Source organism: Leptonychotes weddellii, chromosome 5, assembly GCF_054177405.1.
Source record: "Leptonychotes weddellii isolate Sample4059 chromosome 5, ASM5417740v2, whole genome shotgun sequence".
NCBI lineage: Eukaryota > Metazoa > Chordata > Mammalia > Carnivora > Phocidae > Leptonychotes > Leptonychotes weddellii.
Genome location: NC_138373.1, coordinates 42,162,328 through 42,186,942, shown reverse-complemented (window position 1 = coordinate 42,186,942; position 24,615 = coordinate 42,162,328). Strand labels below are relative to the sequence as shown.

The following is a 24,615-nucleotide window of genomic DNA, read 5'->3' as shown; positions in this document are numbered from 1 at the left end:
AACGTCATAGAATAGGTATTTTAAGATATGCAAGCTCTTAAAAGGTTTACCTATTTACCTGGAAGATGTACACCACCAAAACATCAGAGAGGGAAAAGTGTGACACAGGAAGTGAGCTCCAACCCAGGAGAGTGAGGCACCTGACACAGCACCGATAGACCAGAACGTCCATACTCCAGAGACAAACGGAGGGCTGGCACCATGAGGCCCCCACAACTGTTGTCCTCTCTTCTGAACCTCTGAGTCTGTCACGTTGAGCCTGACAGATTTTTACTCGACAATGTGCTTACATTCCTGCTTTTCTTCCTGCTGTGTTGTCTAGAATATGCAGTTCACCCTCATGGAAGTATTCTGTTGTCCTCAAAACTGGAGATGGGCCAACGTGTTTAGAAGCAAGATAAAAAACGCCACCTAGCCCCATTCCTCGCTAACATTCCTGAAGGTGATCTAGTAGTTTGAACACACGTACGTGTCTGCCCGATGCCTCAGCCTCATTCATCGACCCATCAAGTGATTCCTGTAAAGGCTCAGGGAAGCTAGAAAAGGACCCTGGGTGCTGTTCAGTTTCTCTTCCGCAGCCTTCTTGTAAGAAGGCAGTACTGCTCCTTACAGGCTTGTGGTTGCTCATCAATTTTTATATTACTTACCATTCACTTCATTTTTGTGAAAATAGTTGTTGGCAAAATAATAAAGCATTTGAAGAAATCTTTCTAAATAGATGTATTTAATGGTTTTTAAAAGTCAAGAGCAGCATACAAATTGTTAAATGAGAATGGGTATATTATATATATATATGTACTTAAAAGTTTTTATTTATTTGACAGCGAGACAGACAGCGAGAGAGGTAACACAAGCAGGGGGAGTGGGAGAGGGAGAGGCAGTCCTTCCACGGAGCAGGGAGCCCGATGCGGGGCTCGATCCCAGGACCCCGGGATCATGACCTGAGCTGAAGGCGGACGCTTATTACTGAGCCACCCAGGCGCCCCTATATTTTTATATATTATTTTTTTATAGTTCTTTTTGTAATTTATATATTACTTTTGTAATTAAAAAAATAATTTCCCTATTTTAAACAAATAGGAAAACCCTGACATTTTGGCACAGCCAACTTGTGCATAATCAGGTTAGGCATCCAATCTTAATGGTTATCTAAATGTGAATATGGAATGAATTATCATACTGAAAGATTTCTCAGTGCTTGGAAAAGATACTTAAATTTTATTTATTTATTTATTGAAGATTTTATTTATTTATTTGAGAGAGCGAGTGTGAAAGAGATCACAGAGAGGGAGAAGCAGACTCCCACTGAGCAGAGAGCCCAACGGGGGGCTCGGTCCCAGGATCCTGAGATCATGACCTGAGCCGAAGGCAGTCACTTACCCAACTGAGCCACTCAGGTGCCCTGATATTTAAAATTTAAAGTAAGTATATGCCTGGAATTCTATATCCCATAGATGAGAAAGAGCAAATGACTCCAATAGCATTTTTACTTCATTTTGTTGGATGTTCTTTTTGAAAGAGCAGAAGAATGAAAGCCTGGGCTAGCTTGTGGCCTGCTGCCTCTTCCTTCCCCCCAACCCCAAATACTCTGGACTTGCGAAGGGTGTTCTGGAACTGTAAAATCAGCAGAGGCTCTTAGATTATCTTCTTACCAAAAAATTTTAGCAGTAGCAGGTCAATATTTGTAAGTACTTTTAACATCCCACTTTGAAAACTATTAACTACTGTTCCTATATAATAAGAAAAGACAGTGATTTTCTTTCGGTAAGTTGTTTATTGTAAGATAATTTACAAACCTCTTGCTGTCTTTAGTAGTTTAAACAATGGACCAACAATTTCTTCTGACAAGGACAACAGTAAGCTAAAAATAAAATCAGCTGGCTGAATTTTCCTTCTTTATCTGAAAAACAAAGAACAGAACAAATAAAAGTCAGTTTTGGAGGGAAAAATAATGATGTCAAGAGACAATACCTATTTAAGTGGGGTTTAAAGAACTGACTTTACACAATAAAATGTTACTATATACTAGTTGTTCTCAAATTTTGGTCTAGGGACTTTTCCACGGGGTCCATGAAGGCAAACTACTTTCTTATTTGCCTGTTTTACTCATTCTCAAGAGTACATGGTAGCATTTTCCAGGGCTAAATGACATGTACTATCAGGACAGAATGAATACAGAAACAAATGAGAATCTAGCTCTCTTCTATTATGTCAGAGATGAAGGGGTCCTGAGACCATCAAGTTTGAGAACCACCAGTCTATATTTAATATTTCAAAATAATGCTAATTCTCTATCCATAAAGTTTATTTAATAAATCAAAAAAAAAAAGTGCCTGGCATTACCCATATGCTACCACAAGCTGGCAGCTACTATAAATGGGCCAAAATCTAAATCTCAGAGAATCTGTTTCACTTGCTTAATCAGTGTCAATCGTATCTAGCTAGATTTCTTTCTGGTGGGGTTAGGGGAGAGAGTGTGAAATATTGCCACTTTACCTCTTGTCTGAGGATGAAACTTGGTTTTCATTAATCCCTGGTTATTATGTTAGAAAAAAAGACAAAACAAGCCAGTCAAGAAGCAATCCATGCTAGTTAATCAGGTATCATTTCCAACTAAAAACATCCGTTTCCACACTCGGTATCTTGAGGAAATCATGTAAATTAGTTACCAAACTATTCCTTTAAAACAGATCCGATGCCTGTTATAAAAAGTTACTAATTTCATTCTGGTTGGAACAATAAAACCATGTTGATGCAAGAAGGCAAGACTACGTAAGTGTAATTGAAGCCACTACTTTCCCGATAAATAGCACACAGTGTATTACTAAGGAGTCAAATGTGTTTGTATTAAATAGTAAAGTTTTAACCAGAATAATTGATAGGTTACAGAGCATGCAATCCACTCATATACACACTCCAAGCTTGGACTGCACAGCCAACCCTAAAGGATTTAGACTACTTTTCTAGAGAGCCAAAATTTAATAGTCAATTTCTGATTCTCAGTTTTTATGTCCCAATCTCCCTCTCCTCATTTCCCCTGGTTTTGCTCCTTTTTAGCCAGGTTTCCCATATTTCTAGTCAAGGAAGAGGGCAGTCCTCAATACTGCAGATGCTGTCTCCTCGCGTTTTATTCCCAGCATTCCTTTTTCAAGAGCAAAACAGGATCCTTGGTTCCCTGGATCACAGTCCCTAGAACCTTCAGAATGCAGCTTTCTCCCCCAGGCCCCCTCACACTTACCACCCAAGAAGAAAACAGCTTAGCATTAGCAGTAGGACATACAGCAAGGAAGAGAACGAATAATATGCTTATGTAATCCTCGCCTTAGCCCCCGTGTTATAGGACAAAACTGAGTCACAGAAAGAGTATCACAGCCAAGTTTATCATGCTAGGAAGTGGCAGGGCCATTCATCATTGCACTGTACTCTCTGATGCTAACACAACATTAGTGACTAGACTGAGAGATGGGTTAGTCTTAACAAAGTCATGCTTGGAAAGCAAACTAAGACAAGAATGCCTGGGCTAGCAAAGCTGATGGATCTGACTGACAACTTATACAATGGTCTCCATCAGTTTTATGTGTCTCTTTGGCATTCTGCCCAGTTTCTATCCTGGGGAGATAATACTTCCTTAAGTATTTAAGGAATTACTTAATACCCAATTTAAATTTCACCTTAGTGACGAACCTATCTATCCCTGATTCTCAAACATGGATCCACATTTTCACACACCCACTGAAATGTTATCTCTCCCTCTTCTGAATTTCCACCTCTTAGGGCACATCACTCATTCGCTCAACAAGTATTTACCAAGGAAGTATGTGCCAGGTGGTAGGGCTACAAAAGTAAGACACAGTCCCTCCCAAGCCACAGGAGTACCGGCAAATAAAAAGGCAATTCCTAATAAAATAGTGTAAATGCTGAAAAGGGGAAGCACAGGATGCTAAAGGGTGCTCCACCCGAATGGTGAAGGAAGGCTTCCTGGAAGAAAGGCTTCTCTCAATTCAGGAGAGAGAGAAATGGAAGTCTGTCTATCAGATGAAGAATCCAGGGTGCAAAAGGAAGAAAAGAATGGCATTTCAGGCAAAAGCACATGACGTGTTTGTAGAACTGAAGTACATCAATGCGGCTGAAGTTCAAGGGGAAGTGAGACGTGGTGGTTAAGACTAGACTAGAGAGTGTTGGTGGCCAGAAAACACAGGATCACATTATCTCAAGCTAAGGTGTTCTGCAGGATGATTATGTAAGAGAATGGATTCTATTCTTTTCCTTGTAACAGCCTGTTGCAAGGCCAGACAGTAAATATTGTAGGCTTTGTGAGTCACATACTGTCTCTTTTTTTAAACAAAATAACCCTTTCAAAATGTCAAAACTGCTCTTGGCTCTGAGCCATAGTACGCTGACCCTCTTTTCTCCTGCAATTTCTAAGATAATTAGAAAAGAGGAAAAGAGTTTCCCTGTGGAGGCTGTGAGCTCTCTGAGGGCAAATGCTGTCCCTACTACATCCTCAGTGTCTAGCACAGGGTCTGACACATTAAGGGGCACTTGATATCCTTATTAATTCAGGAGAGAAATGACAAGGATCTGCATTAGGTGGGCATAAAGGGGAAAGAGTCAAGGGATATTAACAAGGTAAAATTTACAGAACTTAGTGACCAATTAGGAGGAGGTGAGAAAGAAGAGTCAAAGATAACTTACTATACATTTACCTCTCATCACAATTACCTACATATTTTTGTTATCCTGTTACAACAGCAAAGCCTTGGTCACATCCTTTGACACTTCCTAGCACTGAACTTGACACACGGTGGGGGTTCAGTTTAGTCATTTTAAAAATAGACTCCCCATTTTCTCAACCCTGGTTTCATAAACCTTAACATTTCTTTTTTTTAAGATTTTATTTATTTATTTGACAGAGACATAGCGAGAGAGGGAACACAAGCAGGGGGAGTGGGAGAGGGGGAAGCAGGCTTCCCACCGAGCAGGGAGCCTGATGTGGGGCTCGATCCCAGGACCCTGGGACCACGACCCGAGCCGAAGGCAGACGCTTAATGACTGAGCCACCCAGGCGCCCCAACCTTAACATTTCTAGACAACCAAGAAATTTTCTTGAGGAAAATGCTACATTATCATATGGTACTAACATAGAAAATTTAGTAAGTAAAGAACCAATTTTGACCAAGATTTACCAAAAAACCCAAGATTTAAGTGAAACCAAACCCAAAACCAGTCCTATAGTTGGAAAGCTTGGTTTGTAATGTTTTAAGTTCCAAAGACAGATTTTATAAATGATACTAAATTATTTACATCTTTATTCCTAATGTTTTAGGAAAGTGAGAGCTAACAATATACTGATTTCTAAAAGAAGAAACTAAGCCCAAAGGTTTCAGCTTGAAAGAAGCAGAAGAAACCAGAGATCTCATTTTCACCAAATCTTTATATCCTTAAGGTAGATTACAAGGTTAGGCAACAGATCATTTCACCTTTAGCACAACAAAAGTGAAACTGAAACATCGTCACGTTAAGCCAGCAGACATGGAAGAGAGGAGGAAAAGTGTCTGGAGGCAATCTGCTGCTACTTACAGAGCTGCTGCGCCGGAGATGATTTCAATCAACTCTTTCGTGATGACAGCCTGGCGGGTGCGGTTGAACGTCAAGGTCAGTTTGTCAATCATCTCGGCTACAAACAAACAAAACAAAGGGATTAGACAACACTATCTCACACTACGAAAGAATAACTCATTCCTTAATGTATTCAGAGATGTATGTTGCTTAATTTAAAAATAAGAATTTTTATGTATTTTTGGGTACCAAACCTGGCCTCTCAAAAAATTTCACAAAGGTATTTTTACCTCTTCCATAGATACCTTTTCAAAGTACTTGCAAATTTACTGCCTACCAAGTGAGATATACTTCCTTAAAGGCAGAGATGATTATTTGTCTGTCTTTTGAGACAGAAAAATTCAAGGAAAGAGATGGTCATTGGTCAAAAATGTCATAGAATCAGTGGCAGAATCAGTGTCTTACTCAAACAGTAAGACAAGAGAACTGAGGACTGGGACTAGATCCTTGTTCTCTTGTTTCCTGGTCTACTCAAGGGATAGTAATGTTTTTGATGGAAAGGTCCTCATGCTACTCTCAGCAAGAGAATAACGCTTTCAGAAGAGATCCACTGTGTGCTTACAAGCGTTCTTGCTAGCGTTGTCCATGGCCGTCATCCTGGCACTTTGCTCACTCGTGGTGGATTCCTTTAGAGAATAGTAGATGATGCTGGCCAGATTGTATTCTTGGTAATTCTGCAGCACGTCAGCATCAATATCATCATAGATACTCATGCTCTCTGAAAGAACAAGTCATAAATTTCTTTGAAGTTACATAGTGCAAAGAGGGATTAAACAAAAACAGCTTACCAGTATAAAAACCCTTAATAATTACAGAGCAGAAGTCAATGTAAGATAGGTTAAAACATTCAGTTCTGAAAGTTTCATCTATTTCCACACTATAGATTATAGGTTTTCACCAAAATATAATGTGTAAACAAAGCATTTGATATTCTACTGTAAATGCTTAACTTACTAAAACCTAAGAAGTGAACAATTAAAATAACTTCTCTGCATTTCATGGTCATGAGATCCTCTGGATAGCATCAAACAGAGTGCCTGGCACAATGTCAGCAAATACTCAATAAATATTTTTTTAAAAAATAAAAGAATGAATGAAAAAACTGAAACTCGTTTAGTGGAATACAAAAATCCCAAATTAGCCATTTGATTATTGGAGAAATCTGCAGGTGTCCATCAGGTAAATGAGAGGGAAATGGAATACAGAAGAGGGGGTCAGGAATCAGAGACCGACTTACATCTTATTGATTACAATGCAGAAATTTAGTGGCACACCTCAACCTTCATTTATTAGGGTAAAGTGCTAAAGTATTGTACTTCATCAAACTTAAAATGCTATGGATGATAACCCCGATTTTAGACCATTAAGAAAGAAAATAACAACAATTAAAAATGGCATGCCATTGACTGGCAGAAACATCCCAACTTCAGAGACATTAAAATGTTAAAAAAGTATATATCTTAATACAGGAAATACTATGTACAGAAGGGGAAAATGCCTCAGGAAAATAAAATCGGTTCCAGAATATTATTTCTATGATGCTACCCTGAGCAATGATGACGTTACTCAAACAGTAAGACAAGAGAACTGAGTGGGTCAACGCAAATCAGTTGTGAGGACTGTTCACGTCACGACTCCAGAGCTGCTGAATATACTGTGCTTCGGGAGAGTGCCCAGACAGAGACTGCAAAGCCAATTCTAGCTAGGCTCTTCAATCTCTGAGAACAGAAAACACGTCTAATCATTTATTTATTTATGTTCTCTTAATGAAGGAATGGAGTCAGAGTCATTAATGAATGGATCAAGAGATCATGGAAGCCACTGACAGACGGTGAGAAAGCCCAACACGGTTCTGTTACTGCCGAAACAGGCCATCCTGACAAACACTATTTTCCCAAAGGTATAAACCTCTGCTTTCTACACAGAAAAATCCTTTTCCTGCAAAAACTACTTACCAGCACTTGCAACAGTTTCAAGGGAAAAGATGGGCTTTTCTTCTGTCTTGTAGGAGATGACAGACCTAGAAATTATACGAGCAAATGTCAATCTCAAAATAATAAACTGTTAAGTAAGCATTTACTTATTTTAAAGGACGAACACAAGCATGAAAAAGCTTCGATTTCTAAATTTTTCTTGCCTGAACTGATTAAAGATGATAGACCCTTCATCAAATTCATATCCGGAATTTAGCAGTTCAAGGGCAATAGCGGACGCATCCCCAAAAGTAGGAGGTTTTCTTCCTACTTCTTTGAAGGACACCAGAAACTGGTCAGAGTGAGTCCTACAAGAGAATCAGATCACACAGAGTAGTTTAAAGGAATACTTCTGCCGAACACAGGGAACGAGGGAAAGTATTATCACTTTGGATCAAGCTTTTTTTTGGGGGGGAGGGGGGTGTTCACTGAATGGAGTTGTTCCATCCATTATTATGATTATTTAGTGGCTGCCAAGAACTAAGGACTAATAATCAGGCCTCTCTTGTGTTATATTTCTCTATGCCTTGATTTCTCTTCTTCCCATCTCAATTAACTGCTGTTCACTTCTGACATTTCCAGGCTGTGCTAGCTCTTCAGAGTCCTTGTTTGTTTAAAATGGCAACTAGCTTTTGATATTCCTACTGTGTTCCACTCATGGGTTGGATGAAGGAGAAACACAAGTAAAAAAACAGAAGAAATCTATATATTCTGATTGTCCTAAAAAAACAAAAACAAAACAAAACCCTCTCTATGGGTATAAAAACAGGTAACCAAAAAAAGACACACCTTGCTGAAATAAACTATCAAAGATACTCCCACTTACTCATGCTTGCACCCATTTACACATAAACAGTATCTATTTAAATTACCTATGAAGTATACCCCTGATTTTATCACCAATTCCAACAAGCATGACTTCTTTCCCAGCTGCTGTGAGCGTGGCTGCCTCACTTTTCATCTGTTTAGCAATCGAGGAATGAATAGCACCACAGAGCCCTCGATCTGAGGACACACCAATAAGGAGGTGTTTCTTCTTGTCTTCAGGCACCTTAATATCAGCTTTTTCATACAGAGCTTAAATACAAACAAAAAAGCAAGAATTTAAAAATATGTAACATATACGAAATAAAGCAAAGATCCCTAATTTACAAAAGAGCTGAAAGAGTTGGCTGTTTTCGAAATGATGCATTTAAATGTAGGTGGCATCTGATATAATCAAAACTGTCTGTGTACTTATTCCATTTATCATTTATAATCAGGTTGAAAACCATAAAGGTTTAATTCTCTATGTGATAAAGGCTCCAAGGGCCAATTAATGGTCAATTTACCTCAAATGCTGACTTAAAGAAATCTCTAGTACAATTAAAGAATTTATAAGGAGGTCTGAATTACAGAGTACCAACTTACCTAGATACCAGACTTGGGAAGGATGCAAATCTTCAGTATACAAGCAAAAAAGTAAGAAGCAAATATTTACTGACCTGCTCATATAATCTGCATATCAAGCTCTTATAAAAACTGTTGGCATTAAAATAGCAGATGCCACTTTTATTCTGGGGATTGCTTTGACCACCTCACTTGGTTGGTCTAGCCTTGTTAGCAGCAGAGGCCAAGAGGGGATTAAATGGGATGAAATATGCACAGATTTTACTGGGGAAAACAGAGGAAATGGCTGTGGGAGAAGGCAGGAAGGAGTCAGAAGGGCCATCACAACATGATGCAGGTCTGACCTGCGGGAAAGAGGGAAGAGAGGTCGGGTGGCAGCTTCCTGGACCACTGTGCAGTTTCGGGGAAGTTCAGCAAGACCACTGGGGAGGCTGCAAGTCTCCCAAGAACGTGCTTGCTCAAATATGCTGCCTGCTCAGGTGCTGGCTAGGCATGGCTCGTGGGAAGCATGGCCTGAGTGCAAACGCAGGGTGAATTCCAGCAGCTGGTGCCCCTGTAGGTACAAGGTGCATCTTCACAGCCACCACATTCGCCCATTTCAACAAAATTCCTGCTATTACCTTTTTCATTATAGAGCAGGGATTCTCAAATGCCAAAACCTGAGGTCCCTCCATAAAAAGCAGAGAAGTGGAGTGATGGGCATTAAGGAGGGCACTTATTGTGATGAGCACTGGGTGTTGTATATAAGTGATGAATCACTAAGTTCGACTCCTGAAACCAATGTTACACTATATGTTAACTAACTAGATAATTTTTTTTTTTTGTTTTTAAAGGAGGCTCCACCCTGGGCATGGAGCCCAATGCAGGGCTTGAACTCACCACTGAGAGCAAGGCCTGAGCTGAGATCAAGAGTCGAACACTTAACCAAATGAGCCACCCAGGTGACCCCAACTAGAATTTAAATAAAATTTTGAAACAAACAAACCAAAAGCAGAGAGAAGTAAATATTCAACTCTAAAGTTCAGGGGAATGGGGAGAGTATTTCTTTTTTTTTTTTTTTTAAAGATTTTATTTATTTATTTGACAGAGAGAGAGACAGCGAGAGCAGGAACACAAGCAGGGGGAGTGGGAGAGGGAGAAGCAGGCTTCCCGCTGAGCAGGGAGCCCGATGTGGGACTCGATCCCAGGACTCTGGGATCATGATCTGAGCCGAAGGCAGACGCTTAACAACTGAGCCACCCAGGCGCCCCGAGAATATTTAAGTCTCTTTTTATGTTTTATATTGTACAGCATAAAATGCCTGTTAAAATTTTCTAATTTAAATATTTAAAATAATTAGCCACTTAATATCTAGCAGGTAGTATTTGGTTTGAAGGACTTCAGAACTGATTGGCAGCCTTGGCTTGAATTTTTAATATTTTACCACAAATACTCTAATCAGACATCTAAGCCAGTTTCTTCATGAGATAATTTTGTGATTATGGACTTTGGAGGGAAACAAATTTATTATACTTATTCATAGCAGCAAAAAAGGTAAATACTGAAATAACTTTCCCTTTTCATATAAATATATAATTTATCAACCAAACTTTACTGAGCCACCAAGGTGCTTAGGATTTATTGTGCAGCGAATGGGACTCATGAGAGCAAAGGGCTGGGGTTGATAAGGATCGCTGAAAGCTAACCTACCAACTGTCCTCTGCACCTGTTACATGAAACTAAATGTGGCATTTTTAGAGCGAGGACTCATTTCCACCAAGGCCTACTGCTCTATCATTTTCTCACGCAAAGTTAATAAGCAAAATTTGCCTTCTTTATGGTTGAGTTTAAACATTCCACTCAAGTATTCATGAGTCCTGTCCATGCCTGCTCAGTCAACTCCACTGCAGGGTATCACCTCTGCACCCCGCAGTCTTAAACCAGCACATCACAACATCACAACATCACAGGACGACATCAAGCACCTGAGTTGAATGCACTATATTTCTAAGTTCTTTTGAATATACAGTTAATAATCTGGGAAAATTTTCAAAGTATTTTCAATATTCACAGTCACATACAGCGGTTAACAGGCAGGCTTTGATGCCAAACCACTAAGTATGTGACCTTGGGCAAGGTACTTGATTTTAGTGTTTCTCATCTGTAAAGCAGGGACTCTAGCAGTTCTGACCCTTGTAGGATTGTTGTGAAAAACGAGGACTGTCTAACACTCAGACTAGACCTGTCGTCACCAAGCACCAAATAAAAGTCATTAGTGGTGATCTTTGTTAAACAGTTCTTCACAATTTGTGAATTATACCCTTCACTTACCCAAAGATCCTATTCCATATACTCGAGCTGGTTTCAGCTCCCTCTCAGCTCGGGCATATTTTGCTGCCGCGACCATTTTCATAGACTTGGTGATTTTCTGGATGTTTTTGATTGACTTTAGTCGCCTGGTAACTGAAGAAGAGAAATACTGTGTTATGATAAAGGAGTTACCATTTCACTTGTGAATTTATCGCAATAGCTTTCTAAACTGTGAGGTAGAATAAGCAGCACTTAGACCATCGATTAACAGCATGATGCCAATTGAGGCTTGAAGTTAGAACGAGTACTGAGCAAAGGTGAAAGCCAGCCGCTGCTCAGACAGGCAAGGAGGCCACAGGAAAGCTAACAGAAGGTCAAACCCAGCTGCCACTTAGACAGAATAGGATGGCCGCAGAACAGGGCGGCACACATTAAAAACATTTAAATAGTTTCTTCTACTGACATCACTGTCATGGTACAGACAACAGAATCAGAACCACCGTGTGTTGCCTCACACTGGTCTTTTCCAAAACCAGTTCAATGTCACACACAAATTGACAAAAAGAATATTTTGTCAAGTTTTATCAAATATACAATGGGCTAAAGCAGCATATTTTTATTTCTATTTGTCAAAAATTAGCTTTTCTTAATTCACATATTGAGATAAAGTACTTACTATCTTTTAAAGTTGCCATATTTCGAACTTGGATCCTGAAAATGAAGATTTTAAAAATATTTTAGTTTTCTGAAAAAGAGCCCCTAATACAAGAAAAACTATCAAATACATTTAAAGAATGCCCCATAAAAAAACAATCTATTAAATATAAGACTCTGATATACAGATATTTATACACATACACACACATATTTAATCCCTTAATACTGATACCAAACCTTACTACCAAAGGCCTCATTTCATCTGCCTTAACAGCACAGACCTTCCACCAGTCACGATGGAGATCACACATGCTCCTAGTCCCACCTTCATGCCTCTGCCTGTACAGTTTCCATGACAAAAAAGTCCTTCCCATTGTTAGGCTATCCAAGTATACTTAAAACCAAGGTCAGCCACCTATAAAAAGCTACCTTGACTTCCTTAGTTCACTGAACACTTAGGATCAATTATACATTCTAACATGACCACATGTGTTAAAGTACAGTTTATTTAAACCAGTTCTTCTTCAACTCAGAAAAAATGTACTAAGCAGGGGTGCCTCGGTGGCTCAGTCGGTTAAGCGTCTGCCTTCAGCACAGGTCATGATCTCAGGATCCTGGGATCGAATCCTACATCGGGCTCCCTGCTCAGTGGGGAGCCTAATTCTCCCTCTCCTTCCCGCTCATGCTCTCTCTTTCTCTCAAATAAATAAATAAAATCTTAAAAAAGAAAAATGTGCTAAGCATCTACTATGCTCCCGGACATGGTCTGTGACCATAGGAAGCATACTATTATCTCATAATCAAGATTCATAAAAACTTAAGATTTACATAAAATGTACATTAAATATTTTTCTAATCTTTATGATTACAGTGCTAATGCATAAAAGTAAAAATGATTTGACTTCAATGTATGTTAAATATACACACACACATCTACATTTATGAAAGCTACATTTATGAAAGATAAATACGAGAGGATTGCCACCCTACTAAGGAAGACAACGTGCTATCAAATAGAAATTATCTGTTAGGGCTTAAATCTCTACAAAGTGTCTGTGTTGGCTCAGAAAGCTCCATGGGAGAACTGAAGAATCTGTGAATTTGTGCGTAAAGAAAGAAGGCCTAAGGAGGACATTCCCAAACAGGATGTAGTTTTGAAGCTGGAGACATAGGTTGGGTTAATTTAAATTTTATTTTATAGGTAGCAGGGAAACAATGAATACATACAAGCCCACAACCAGTTTAGTTTTTCAGTAAAGTACCTCAGATGGCAGTGAAAAACACAAAATGATGTTGGAATATTGATGACATGGGGACTGCATGGGGCTGCTGCAGTTTTCAGACTGGAGAAGGCAAGAATGTGAACTAACATGTTGGCAAAGCAACAGGAAGACTAGATTTATGAGCAAGTTCTCAAGAGTGAAGAGGAAACCAGTAAGAATGATTTCCAATTTAATGACCTGAGTGGATAGTGTCATTAACCAAGGTAGAAAAACTGAATGGGGATGATCTCTCTAGAGATAATGAATTTTAATGAATATGACATAAAGACCATGGGACAAGGTGGAAATGTCCAATGGGCTTGGGAAACGTGAGATTTTTGAGCCTTGAGATACAGATCTCTAACTCATGGAACATGGATGTTGGTGCCAAAATAGGGAAGTAGAATTAGAAGCAGAGGGAACATTTCCTAATTTTATGAGGCCAGCATTACCCCAATATCAAAACCAGATAAAATCATTGTAAGAAATGAAAATTAAAGGACATTGTCTCTCATGAACATAGATGCAGAATTCCTCAACAAAAGATTAGCAAATTGAATCCAACAATATATTAAAATGAATTTTATACCACAACCAAGTGAGATTTATTCCAGGTATGCAAGGCTGGTTCATCATTTAAAAAACAAATAATATAATCCATCACACCCACAGGTTAAAGAAGAAAAATCATATGGCCAATAAATGCAGAAAAATTTTTTGACAAAATCTAATGCCCATTAACAGTAAAAATAAAACCCTCAGCAAATTATGAATAGAGAACTTCCTGAACCTGATGAAGAACATCTACCCAAAACCCCTGTGGTTTAATGATGAGAAACTAGTCCCCCTAAGGCTGGGACTAAGGCGAGGATGTCCTCTCTCCTCACTCCTATTCAACATTGTACCGGAAGTCCTACCTAATGCAATAAGACAAAACAGGAAATAAAAGGTGTACAGATTGGAAAGGAAGAAATAGTAAAACTACCTTTGTTCATAAATGACACAACTGTCTATGTAGAAAAATCCCAAAGAATTGGCAAAAAAACTCCTGGAACCAATTACAGTAAGGTTGCACAGTACAAGGTCAATATATACAAAAGTCAACTGCTTTCTTTTTATCAGCTATGAACACTTGGGAATTTCAAGTTAGAAAAATAGCATATTAAAAAAAAAGAAAAACAGTATCATAGAATTGTAGATTTAAAAATGGTTAAGATGGGGGTGCCTGGGTGGCTCAGTCAGTTAAGCGTCTGCCTTTGGCTCAGATCACGATCCCAGGATGGAGCTCGATCCCAGGATGGAGCTCCGAGGTGGGGGGTTGGAAGGGGGGGTTCCCTGCTCAGCAGGGAGTCTGCTTCTCCCTCTCCCCAGCTGGTGCTCTCTCTTTCTCTCAAATAAATAAAATCTATAAATATAATATACATAATATATGTAACATATAAATAGAAATAAACAAATCTTTAAAAAAATGGTTAAGATAGTAAATTTGTTATGTGTATTTTACCACAATTAAAAAACACACAGAAAAAGACTACATATAAATCTAACAAAATATGCCACAAGAAAACAACAAAACTGATGAAAGATCTAAATAAATGGAGAGATTCCATACTCATGAATAGGAAGATTCAATGTTACTAAAATATCAATTCTTCCCAACTTGATCAATACAATTTTTGACAAAACCTCAGCAAGTTGTTTTATATATATCAATAAACTGATTTTAACATTTATATGGAAAAGCAAAACACCCAGAATAGCCAACACAATATTGAAGAACAAAGCCAGAGAACCGACACTACCTGATTTCAAGACTTACTATAAAAGTGTTGTAATCAAGACAGTATGGTATTGGTGAAAGAATGGGCAAGTAGATCACTGGAAGAGAGAACCCAGAATTTCACTCATAAGTGAAGTCAAAAACAACAACAAAAACAAATGAAAATACAAACAAAAAGTAGAATGAGACCTACAAACACAGAGAACAAACTGAGGGTTGCCAGGGTGAGAGGGGTGGTGGGGGATAGGCAAAATGGGTGAAGGGGAGTGGGAGATACCAGCTTCCAGTTACAGAATGAGTAAGTCTGGGGAATAAAACACACAGCATAAGGAATAGAGAATCCAGAAATAGACCCACACAAATACAGTCAACTGATTCATGTTTGATACAGGAGCAAAGGTAATTAAATGGCGAAAGGATACACTTTTCTACAAGTGGTGCCGAACAGTGGACATCCATATGGAAAAATATTAATCTAGATAATAATCCTACACCTTTCACAAAAATTAACTTGAAATGACTCATAGATCTTAAGGATAAAACACAAAACTATAAAACTTCTATAAGATATCACAGGAGAAAATCTAGGTGCCTTGGGTATGGCTCTAAGTTTTTAGATAAACATGAAAAGCATGATCCATGAAAGAAAAAATGATTAAGCTGGACTTTATTAAAAACTTATGCTCTGTAAAAGCCACTATTAAGAGAAGGAAAATCCAAGCCACACAATATTTACAAAATACCTATCTGATAAAGGACTGTTATCTAAAATATACAAAGAACTCTTAAAACTCAGTAAGAAAACAAACCACCCAAATAAAAAATGAACAAAAGATCTAAACACAAGCCTAAGATAAACAGATGGCAAAAAAGCATAAGGCGCTCAGTATCGTGTCATTAGGGAATTGCAAATTAAAACAATGAAATACTACTTCACACCTGTAAGAATGGCTAATTTTTTTTTTTTTTTTTTTTTGAGAGAGGGAGGCAGAAAGAGAATCTTAAGCAGGCTCCACGACCAGCATGGAGCTGTCTCAGGGCTTGATCCCACAACCCTGAGATCATGACCTGAGCTGAAACCAAGAGTCAGATGCTTAACTGACTGAGCCATCCAGGTGCCCCAAGAACAGCTGAATTTTTTTTTAAATGACAATTCTTTTTTTTTTTTTTTTAAAGATTTTATTTATTCATTTGAGAGAAAGAGAATGAAAGACAGAGAGCATGAGAGGGAGGAGGGTCAGAGGGAGAAACGGGCTCCCTGATGCGGGACTCGATCCTGGGACTCCAGGATCATGACCTGAGCCAAAGGCAGTCGCCTAACCAACTGAGCCACCCAAGCGCCCTAAATGACAATTCTAAATGATGGCAAGGATGTGGAGCAACAGGAACTCTCACTGATTGCTGGTGGGAATACAAAATGGCACAGCTACTTCGGAAGATGGTTTGACAGTTTCTTAAAAATCGAAACAGTCTTAACATATGATACAGCAATCACGCTTCTAGGTATTTACCCAATTGAGCTGAAAACTTATGTCTACACAAAAACCTGCACACAAATGTTTATAGCAGTTTTATTCACAATCACCAAAAACTGGAGGCAACCAATGTCTTTCAATATGTGAATGAATGGAAAAACGTGTACATCCATACAATGGAGTTATCCAGCAATAAAAATAAATGAGCTATCATGCCACAGAAGATATGGAGGAATCTTAACTGTATATTGCTAAGCAAAGAAGCCAATCTCAAATGGTTATATACTGTCTGATTCCAACTATCTGACATTCCAGAAAAGACAAAACTACAGCAAGAGTAAGATCAGTGGTTGCTAGGATTCTGGGGAAAGACTTTTAGGGCAGTGAAACTATTCTGTAATGGTAGATACATGTCATTACGTATTTGTCAAAACCTACAGAATATACCACAAAAAGAATGACCTTAATGAAACCATGCACCTTAATAATGTATCAATATTGTTTCATTAATTGTAGTACATACACCACACCAATGCCAGATGTGGTTAAGTGGAGAAACTGTCCAGAGTGGGATGTGGGTATCTGGAACCCTCTGTACTTAACTTTTCTAGAAATCTGAATCTGTACTAAAAAATAAAGCCTCTTCACAATACCTTCAGAAAAGGATATTATAAAATTATGTTTTATGATCCCATTTTTGTGATTATATGTATATAATATGCATAAAAAGTTTGAAAAGGTCATAACCAAAACCTGTATTTTTAACAACCTTTCTCTCCCTCTCTTTAAAGATTTTATTCATTTGAGAGAGAGACACAGAGCAAGCACAAGTGGGGGGGGCAGAGAGAGAGGGAGAAGCACACTCCCCGCTGAGCAGGAAGCCCGATGTGGGGCTCGATCACAGAGCCCTGGGATCATGACCCGAGCCAAAGGCAGACGCTTACCCGACTGAGGCACCCAGGTGCCCCAAAATCTGACTTATATATCTTACTATTGGTGTTATGCAGCCATAGACAAAGAAATATAGAGAAGAGGATGGAGACTACATGAAAAACTTTAGATTTAGTTATAAGAATGGATCCACTAACAGATAAGACAGAAGTTGTCAAAAACTGACAAGTTCTGCTGTTTCAGAGCACTTACCTGACATACTGACCATTCCATTAACATCTGTTCATAATGGCGCTTGGAAAATAACATCATTTGTTGATTTTTTTTTTTTTTTTGTAATACCTACTTTTTCACCCCAACCAATCTAAATGTATAGACTATAAGGAGTGACATTTGGACATTATGGATTTAGGCAAATACTCCAATTTAACGGACGTAAGTTTCTAGTCAGAGAATATCAGGGAATAAATCTGAATTGCATGCCATATTTGGATGAACACAGAATGTTTTGGTTTCCACAAGTATCCCAAGTGAGAGGTATGAAGAGGTAGGATCTTTTGTGATTCTTTATGCTGTGCACATGCCCTAATTTCCTATTTTGAAGTGCTCTCATGTTTAGCTTTCATTCAGTTCTAAAGACGTCTATGTTATTTTTAAGTACAATTTGAGTACATACAGAATAACCATAAGCTGATTCCAACTCTTTAGGGGCAGCTTGCTCTACTGAATATATAATTTTTGCAAATGAAAATATAAAGTTTTGAATCAGTTGTTTGTTCTGGAAACTGCATCAAATCCTGAGAAATCCTTGGGAGATTATTGGAGAAACTTAAAACATATCAGATATAGTGGATAGAAAAGTCAGAGGTTGTGGATTACCATTATTTTTTTTTAAGGATTTTATTTATTTTTTGTGAGAGAGAGCAAGCGTACATGAGTGGGGGGAGCGGCAGAGGGAGAAGCAGACTCCCTGCTGAGCAGAGAGCCTGATGCGGGACTCGATCCCAGGACCCTGGGATCATGACCTGAGCCGAAGGCAGACGCTTAACTGACTGAGCCACCCGGGAGTCCCAAGTTATTTTTAATTTTATTTTATTATTATTTTTTAAAGATTTTATTTATTTATTTGACACACAGAAAGAGAGCACAAGCAGGGGGAGCGGCAGGCAGAGGGAGAAGCAGACTCCCCGCCGAGCAGGGAGCCCAATGTGGGACTCGATCCCAGGACCCTGGGATCATGACCAAGCCAAAGGCAGACGCTCAACAGACTGAGCCACACAGGTGCTCCTATGTGAAGTTTAAAAAATCAAATTAAAAAAAAATTTTAAGATTTTATTTATTTGAGAGAGACCGCAAGCACACAAGCAGGGGGAGGGGCAGACGGAGAAGCAGTCTTTCTGCAGAGCAGGGAGCCGAACTCGGGGCTCAATCCCAGGGCAGACGCTTAACCGACTGAGCCACCCAGGCGCCCCTGTGGATTACCATTATTTACTATGATCATACAGCAGTGTTAGCAAAACTAAAAGTAGTAATAGAGGAGGGAGTCCCAGCAAGGTTGCTAGGGGAACGATTCCTTAAAGAAATTTCAGAGTTTGCAAGAATGTTAAGATGTATGCTGTATAAATGTAAAAATTAAGGAAGCAGCAGCATCAGCTAATTCTTAGGGGGAAATTATGGAGTATGTCTAATTCTAATAATAAATGATTGTATGAAAGTCCATCACCTGCCTGTCCGCCAAAAAATGACTCCCTGGCACTTTTCCCCCACGACCACCCATGATCCAGTCTTGTTTGGCAAGTACAATAAACCTTCTTATATTACATTTTATGTAGGAACTGCATAATGTCGTTTTCAATTCATGTATCTGGATCCATACCAGCATTTCTTCTACCACGCTATGTTCTTTACAAATACTCATTTAATCTTCATGCTAACCCAATGAACTGTGCACTATTATTACCTCCATTTAACAGATGAAGAAATGGTGGCACAGACACTGAGTAACTTGTCCAGGGTCACACAGCCAGGTGAGTGGCAGTCGAGATTCAAATCCTGGTAGTTGGCTCCAGAGTGGATCTCCTACACTACATAACCCGATGCCTCACATTTTTTTACTTTTACAAGTAAATAAATATCTGCCTCCTCAATCTCAGAATGTAATCTGCCTTCTGTCTCCTGAAATGCCATCTCCCTTCCTTTTCCACAAATATAATTCAATTAATGGCTATTGGTATGCTACCATAAAACAGTTCCACTTTAGAGAATGGGGAACACAAAATAGAAATGTATCTTCTCCTGATCTGAAGACAGGAAAAAAAAAAAAAAATCACACTTCTCTTCCTTATTTCCATTTTCTTACATGCTACTTAAAAACAAGTTTAATTTCCCGAAATTTTGGGTATTTTACTGATATCCTAAACAACTAACATAATTTCACTAAGATTTTAACAAGGCCTAATATTTAGCTAATGTTAGTAAGCTAACCTCCCTGAAACAAAACCTGTAACAGTAACAAATGGCATTTTTAAAGCTTCCAATAACCAAAACAGAACGGAGAAAATGCCCCTTCCTGGTTCTGTAAAGGCAAAGCTATTTTTCTCCCCTTCCAAATTAATTCTGTGGAGTGTGAAACATTAAGATGGTTTTCATTTCTGAATTTAAAAGGCAATTATGAACAGGAAGCAAAAGGCCACCCAGAATAATGGAATACGTGAAAATGCTTTCCCTTAATGTTTGATGAATATTCATAACCTACCAATTTAAAACCAACATTCTAAAGGGGTTAAGGTCCGGATTACAACCTGTATCTGCTGATGTAGGTTCCAATTTAGGAGCCTAACAGTTCCGTCAGACTACTCTTATTTAAAACCATCCTTTATTCTAAGATCTTCAAACTGCCTTACAAGTTTTTTTAAAAATTGCTACAATTTTACGCAAAATATTTTGTCGTTTCAGAAACTCTTTCTATTTCTTAAAGATGAATTCGGATACTACCTCGGGTGAAAATACTGACAGATGACATTTCTGCACCGCAACAGGGGAAGGAGAGCTGATGTTTGCTGAGCGCCACTGCATGCCAGAAACTGTCCCATAAAGCTCACTAAGACCTTATGTATTTGTTTAGCACCACTTTTTAGTACTTTCCATAGTACCAACTTGGTGCAGGGCAGGCACCCAACAAATGTGTGCTGAGTGATTAACAAATGGGACAACCTACATGACTGAGAGTCCAACTATGGTGACTTAATTGCCATGAATACTCATTTTCAATATTAGAAAAAAATCTGACTTTGAAGGCAAATCCACCAACAGTTTTATGTAGGTATTCACATCCTACTCATTACCCTAAAATTTTTCTCTATTGTTACGAATTATTTCCTTAATGAAAAACGTACTTATTTCCATTAAGGCTTTCTAGTCCCTCCACATGAAAATTAGGACACAAAATCTAGTTTTGCGCTGCAGCTCGTTAGAATTCTTCTTTACTGTAAAACCGGAGAATTGCTACACTCAGCTTTTAGCTAATAATCCCCTTAGCACCGCGTCTGAAATTCTTCCAGACTGTCTAGCTTTAAGACATTTCATCCTATTATATGGTACAACCCACAAACCAACGTTTATCTGCCTATTGCGTGGCCTTCTAATATTCAATTTTTTTTTCGGAAACCAATGTTTAAATTCCTTAAACTTGCACGGCAGTTAACAGATGGCGACTGAAAGCCATCTATCTCCTCCTCCTCAGGACCTTCGGACAATTTCATGACCTTGCAGGGTTACTGCTTCAACATAATGGTTTCAAGACAGGGCTAGGTGTCTTTCCCTTCCGATCGCCATTAGGCGGATTTTTAAGGTCCCTTTTGCACCCAAACTACCATAAGCCCACGAAGGCACTTATTTTAATCAGTAGTGCCCAGCAAAGAGCCCGCGCTACATACACGTCCTGGCTGAATCGAACAGGTCTTACTGGCCCATGCAAACCCTGCCCAGCACTAGAGGGTTCCAAAAGGCGTCAAGGACAGAAAGCACAACCTAACCTTCCCTAGACCTTTTCTTAGGTCTTCCCCACCCCCTTTGTGGGCCCGGGGAAAGACTCGGTCTTCACCAGCCCGCACGCAGCAGGGGCTCCGTGAGTGTTAGTTGAGTGAATCCCAGACCGCCCTGAAATCAATTCAGACTAAAGTCTCAACCCCGCGGTCCAAGATGACCGCTCCTCGTGGCCCTCACCCCGCCCCACCCCGCCTCAAGAGACGTGGCGAGCCCTTACTGTCACCGCAGCCCCTTCGAGCACCCTTCCCGGATCGGAGGGGCTTCCTGCAATCTGGGCTTCCTGGGGCCTCCTAGGGACTGGGGGCCTCGCAGGCCCTGCGACCCCTGTCCTCCCACTCGCCTCCACTCGCTTCCTCTTCCCCCTAACCGAACTCCTCCATTCCTCGCAACCCTCCCGTTCCTTCCGCAAACCGCCATACCATTGCGGCTGCACCGCGCAGGCCGAGAGCCCAGCGACGCCCGCCCGAGAGAACATGGTGGTACCGGCCCGGCTGAAGGTCGGTCAGACAGACCTCACCGCGCATGCGCGGGACCTTCCCGAGGCGCCCTCCCACCCAGTTTTTCCCTTTAGTCTCGCTTCCTCCCGCCGGACGGGAAGCCTCGCGAGCGTTGGGTGCTCAGCCTCTGGAGGCCCCACCTCCTTCCGGCTCGCGGCTGGTATTTGGCCCGCCCACTCCTCCCCCCGCCCCCCGACAGCTTCATTCCGCTTCCGGTTGGCGAGGCGCTGGGCTTCAGCAAAGTTGTCGCTACCGTGGTCGCGATGGGGAAGTCAGATTTTCTTACCCCAAAGGCCATCGCCAACAGGATCAAATCCAAGGGGCTTCAGAAGCTGCGCTGGTATTGCCAGATGTGCCAGAAGCAGTGCCGGGATGAGGTAGGCGGGCCTGGATGGGGCCCTGCTGGAGATCCAGGTTCAAGCCCCTGACACTGGGGGTGAGGGAGTGGATCTCAGGTCTCTAGTCGTGGGTTTCGCGCTGGGCGAGTCAGCTTCTCAAGTCAGTAGGGCCATTCTTACCTGCAGCCCTCATCCTAGGGGGACCAGTGGTCTCTCACACCTCATTCCTCCACGATCTTCCTCCAAAAATAAATGAAATAAGAAAAGGTTTTGCAGCTCTCGTAGACGTGATGCTACTCAAGCTGTCATGAAACGGGGGGCGTTGAATAGTGCAGCGCCGGATGCCTGGGGGAGAACAGTAACAATCATCTCTGACCTGACTCGACTCAAGAGAAACAGGATGGTTAGGATTCACACCTCTTTTCGGGATTAGATGAAAAAGGACAACTAAGCTCTGGCACACTACTCACCTAACAAGCGTTTATGGAGCACCTACAGTGTGTCGGGCCCAGGGTATTACTGTGGATAGGATCGTGGACGGGAGTCAGACTGTCAGAATCCTGAATCCCAGCCGCGCCACTTCCTAACTATGTAGTTTTGGCCACGTTGCTTACATTCCCTCTGCCTGTATGCTTATCTTGTAAAGTGGAAATAACAATTGTACCTACCGGTAAGATTGTGAGTTTTAAATCAGTGAATTATGCGTTCAGTGGCTCAGGGGGTCTTTGGGCAGATATAGGAAGTTTTGTATGCCATACAATGGAGTTTATACTTTTTTTTCATTAATGAGGTGGATGATAAAGCACCTTGAAGAATTGAGAGCAAGCTAGTGACAGGATCCTATTTTTCTCTGGAGACTGAGTTGGATTGGGTAGGTGCAGGGGAACACTGGGTAATTGGAAGAATCTACTCGAGTGTTTCTGCAGCGAGAGATGAGATACTTAAGTAGGACTTACACTGAATAACACTGATGCAGTTTTTCCTTTTCATTTCTCTCCAGTTCTTTCTTTTTAACAGTCAAGGTGAAATTCCCACACAGAAAACTAGAAACTAGTACAGTGAACATTAATATATCCATTACCCATATTTAACATTTTAAGCAACTTGCCTATCTTTACTTTTTTCAGAAATATTTTTTTAAAAGATTTTATTCATCTCTCTGACAGAGAGAGAGAGACAGCGAGAGAGGGAACACAAGCAGGGGAAGTTGGAGAGAGAGAGGGAGAGGGAGAAGCAGGCCCCCCGCTGAGCAGGGAGCCCGATGCAGGGCTCCATCCCAGGACCCTGGGATCATGACCTGAGCCAAAGGCAGATGCTTAACGACTGAGCCACCCAGGCGCCCCTCAGAAATATTTTAAAGTAAGTTGCAAATATCGGGATATTTCATCTCTGAATACTTTGGTATTTAAATACTTAAATACCTAAGTATTCTAAGATATTTGGATATTTTTCAAAATAGCCACGATGAACATCATCCCACATAACAAAATTAATAAAAATTCCCTTATGTCATCTGATACACACTCTATATTCACATGTCCTCACTTGTTCCCACAAATGCTTTTTAAAAGTTATTTTCAAACCAAGATCGAATCAAAAGCTATGAATTGGATTTGTTATTTGGACTTTAAAAAACAGATTTTTTTTTAAGAGCATTTTTAGGTTCACAACAATAATGAGCGGAAGGTACGGAGATTTCCCATACACACTCAGGCCTCACGTATATACAACTTCCCCAGGATCAGCATCTTGCAAAAGAGTAGTACTTTTATTACAGTCAGTAAAGCTACATTGACACATCATCATCACCAGAGTCTTTAGTTTATAGTAGGGTTCACTGTTGATGTTGGATGGTCTATGGGTTTGGACAAACGTATAATGACACATATATCCATCCCTGTAGTATCATACAGAATAGTTTTGTTTCCTTAAAAATTTCTGCAGTCAGTTATTAGGGCTTTTATTTCTCTCTCAATTCTAAACTGAGTATAGAACCCACTTCCCTCACCCTTCCTTCTGCCCCCCTGAAACCCAATTATTTTTCTTTTTTTTAGTTAATTTTTTTATATGCCTATAGTTGACACACATTACACACACATTACATTAGTTCCATTACTTTCAGGTGTACAACATAATTTATACCTTATGCATATACAAATTTATACCTTATGCTGTGTTCACCACAAGTATAGCTATCATCCATACCATACAGCATTATTACTATACCATTGACTATAATCCCCATGCTATCTTTTTTTTTTTTTTAAGATTTTATTTATTTATTTGACAGAGAGATAGAGAGAGAGAGCAAGTAGGCAGAGTGGCAGGCAGAGGGAGACGGAGAAGCAGGCTCTCTGCTGAGCAGGGAGCCGGACATGGGGCTCGATCCCAGGACCCC

General features: G+C 40.0%; 2 protein-coding genes across 4 annotated transcripts in view; one reads left to right on the top strand and one right to left on the bottom strand.

Annotated features, from left to right (window-relative positions):
* Positions 1 to 1,754: 1,754 nt before the first annotated feature.
* Positions 1,755 to 21,976, bottom strand: ATP5F1C (ATP synthase F1 subunit gamma). Of its 3 annotated transcripts, XM_081820549.1 has the most exons (10): positions 21,802 to 21,976; positions 11,947 to 11,981; positions 11,292 to 11,423; positions 8,465 to 8,669; positions 7,757 to 7,900; positions 7,575 to 7,639; positions 6,182 to 6,337; positions 5,581 to 5,677; positions 2,497 to 2,533; positions 1,755 to 1,900 (listed from the first exon to the last, which is right to left on the bottom strand). In XM_081820549.1, the coding sequence occupies exons 1-9, from the start codon at positions 21,855 to 21,857 to the stop codon at positions 2,527 to 2,529; spliced, it is 897 nt and encodes a 298-aa protein (XP_081676675.1). In that variant the 5' UTR covers positions 21,858 to 21,976; the 3' UTR covers positions 1,755 to 1,900; positions 2,497 to 2,526. The 3 variants fall into 3 exon arrangements, with proteins under 3 accessions (XP_081676675.1, XP_081676676.1, XP_081676677.1); XM_081820550.1 differs by lacking the exon at positions 2,497 to 2,533; XM_081820551.1 differs by lacking the exons at positions 1,755 to 1,900; positions 2,497 to 2,533 and having other exon boundaries at positions 5,577 to 5,677.
* A 97-nt stretch (positions 21,977 to 22,073) lies between these two features.
* Positions 22,074 to 24,615, top strand: part of KIN (Kin17 DNA and RNA binding protein) — a 31,756-nt gene continuing 29,214 nt past the window's right edge. Inside the window, exons 1-2 of the mRNA XM_081818898.1 lie at positions 22,074 to 22,256; positions 23,235 to 23,239. Of these exons, the coding sequence (XP_081675024.1) occupies positions 22,143 to 22,256; positions 23,235 to 23,239 (119 nt within the window). The 5' untranslated portion in view covers positions 22,074 to 22,142. The remainder of the gene's footprint in view (positions 22,257 to 23,234; positions 23,240 to 24,615) is intronic.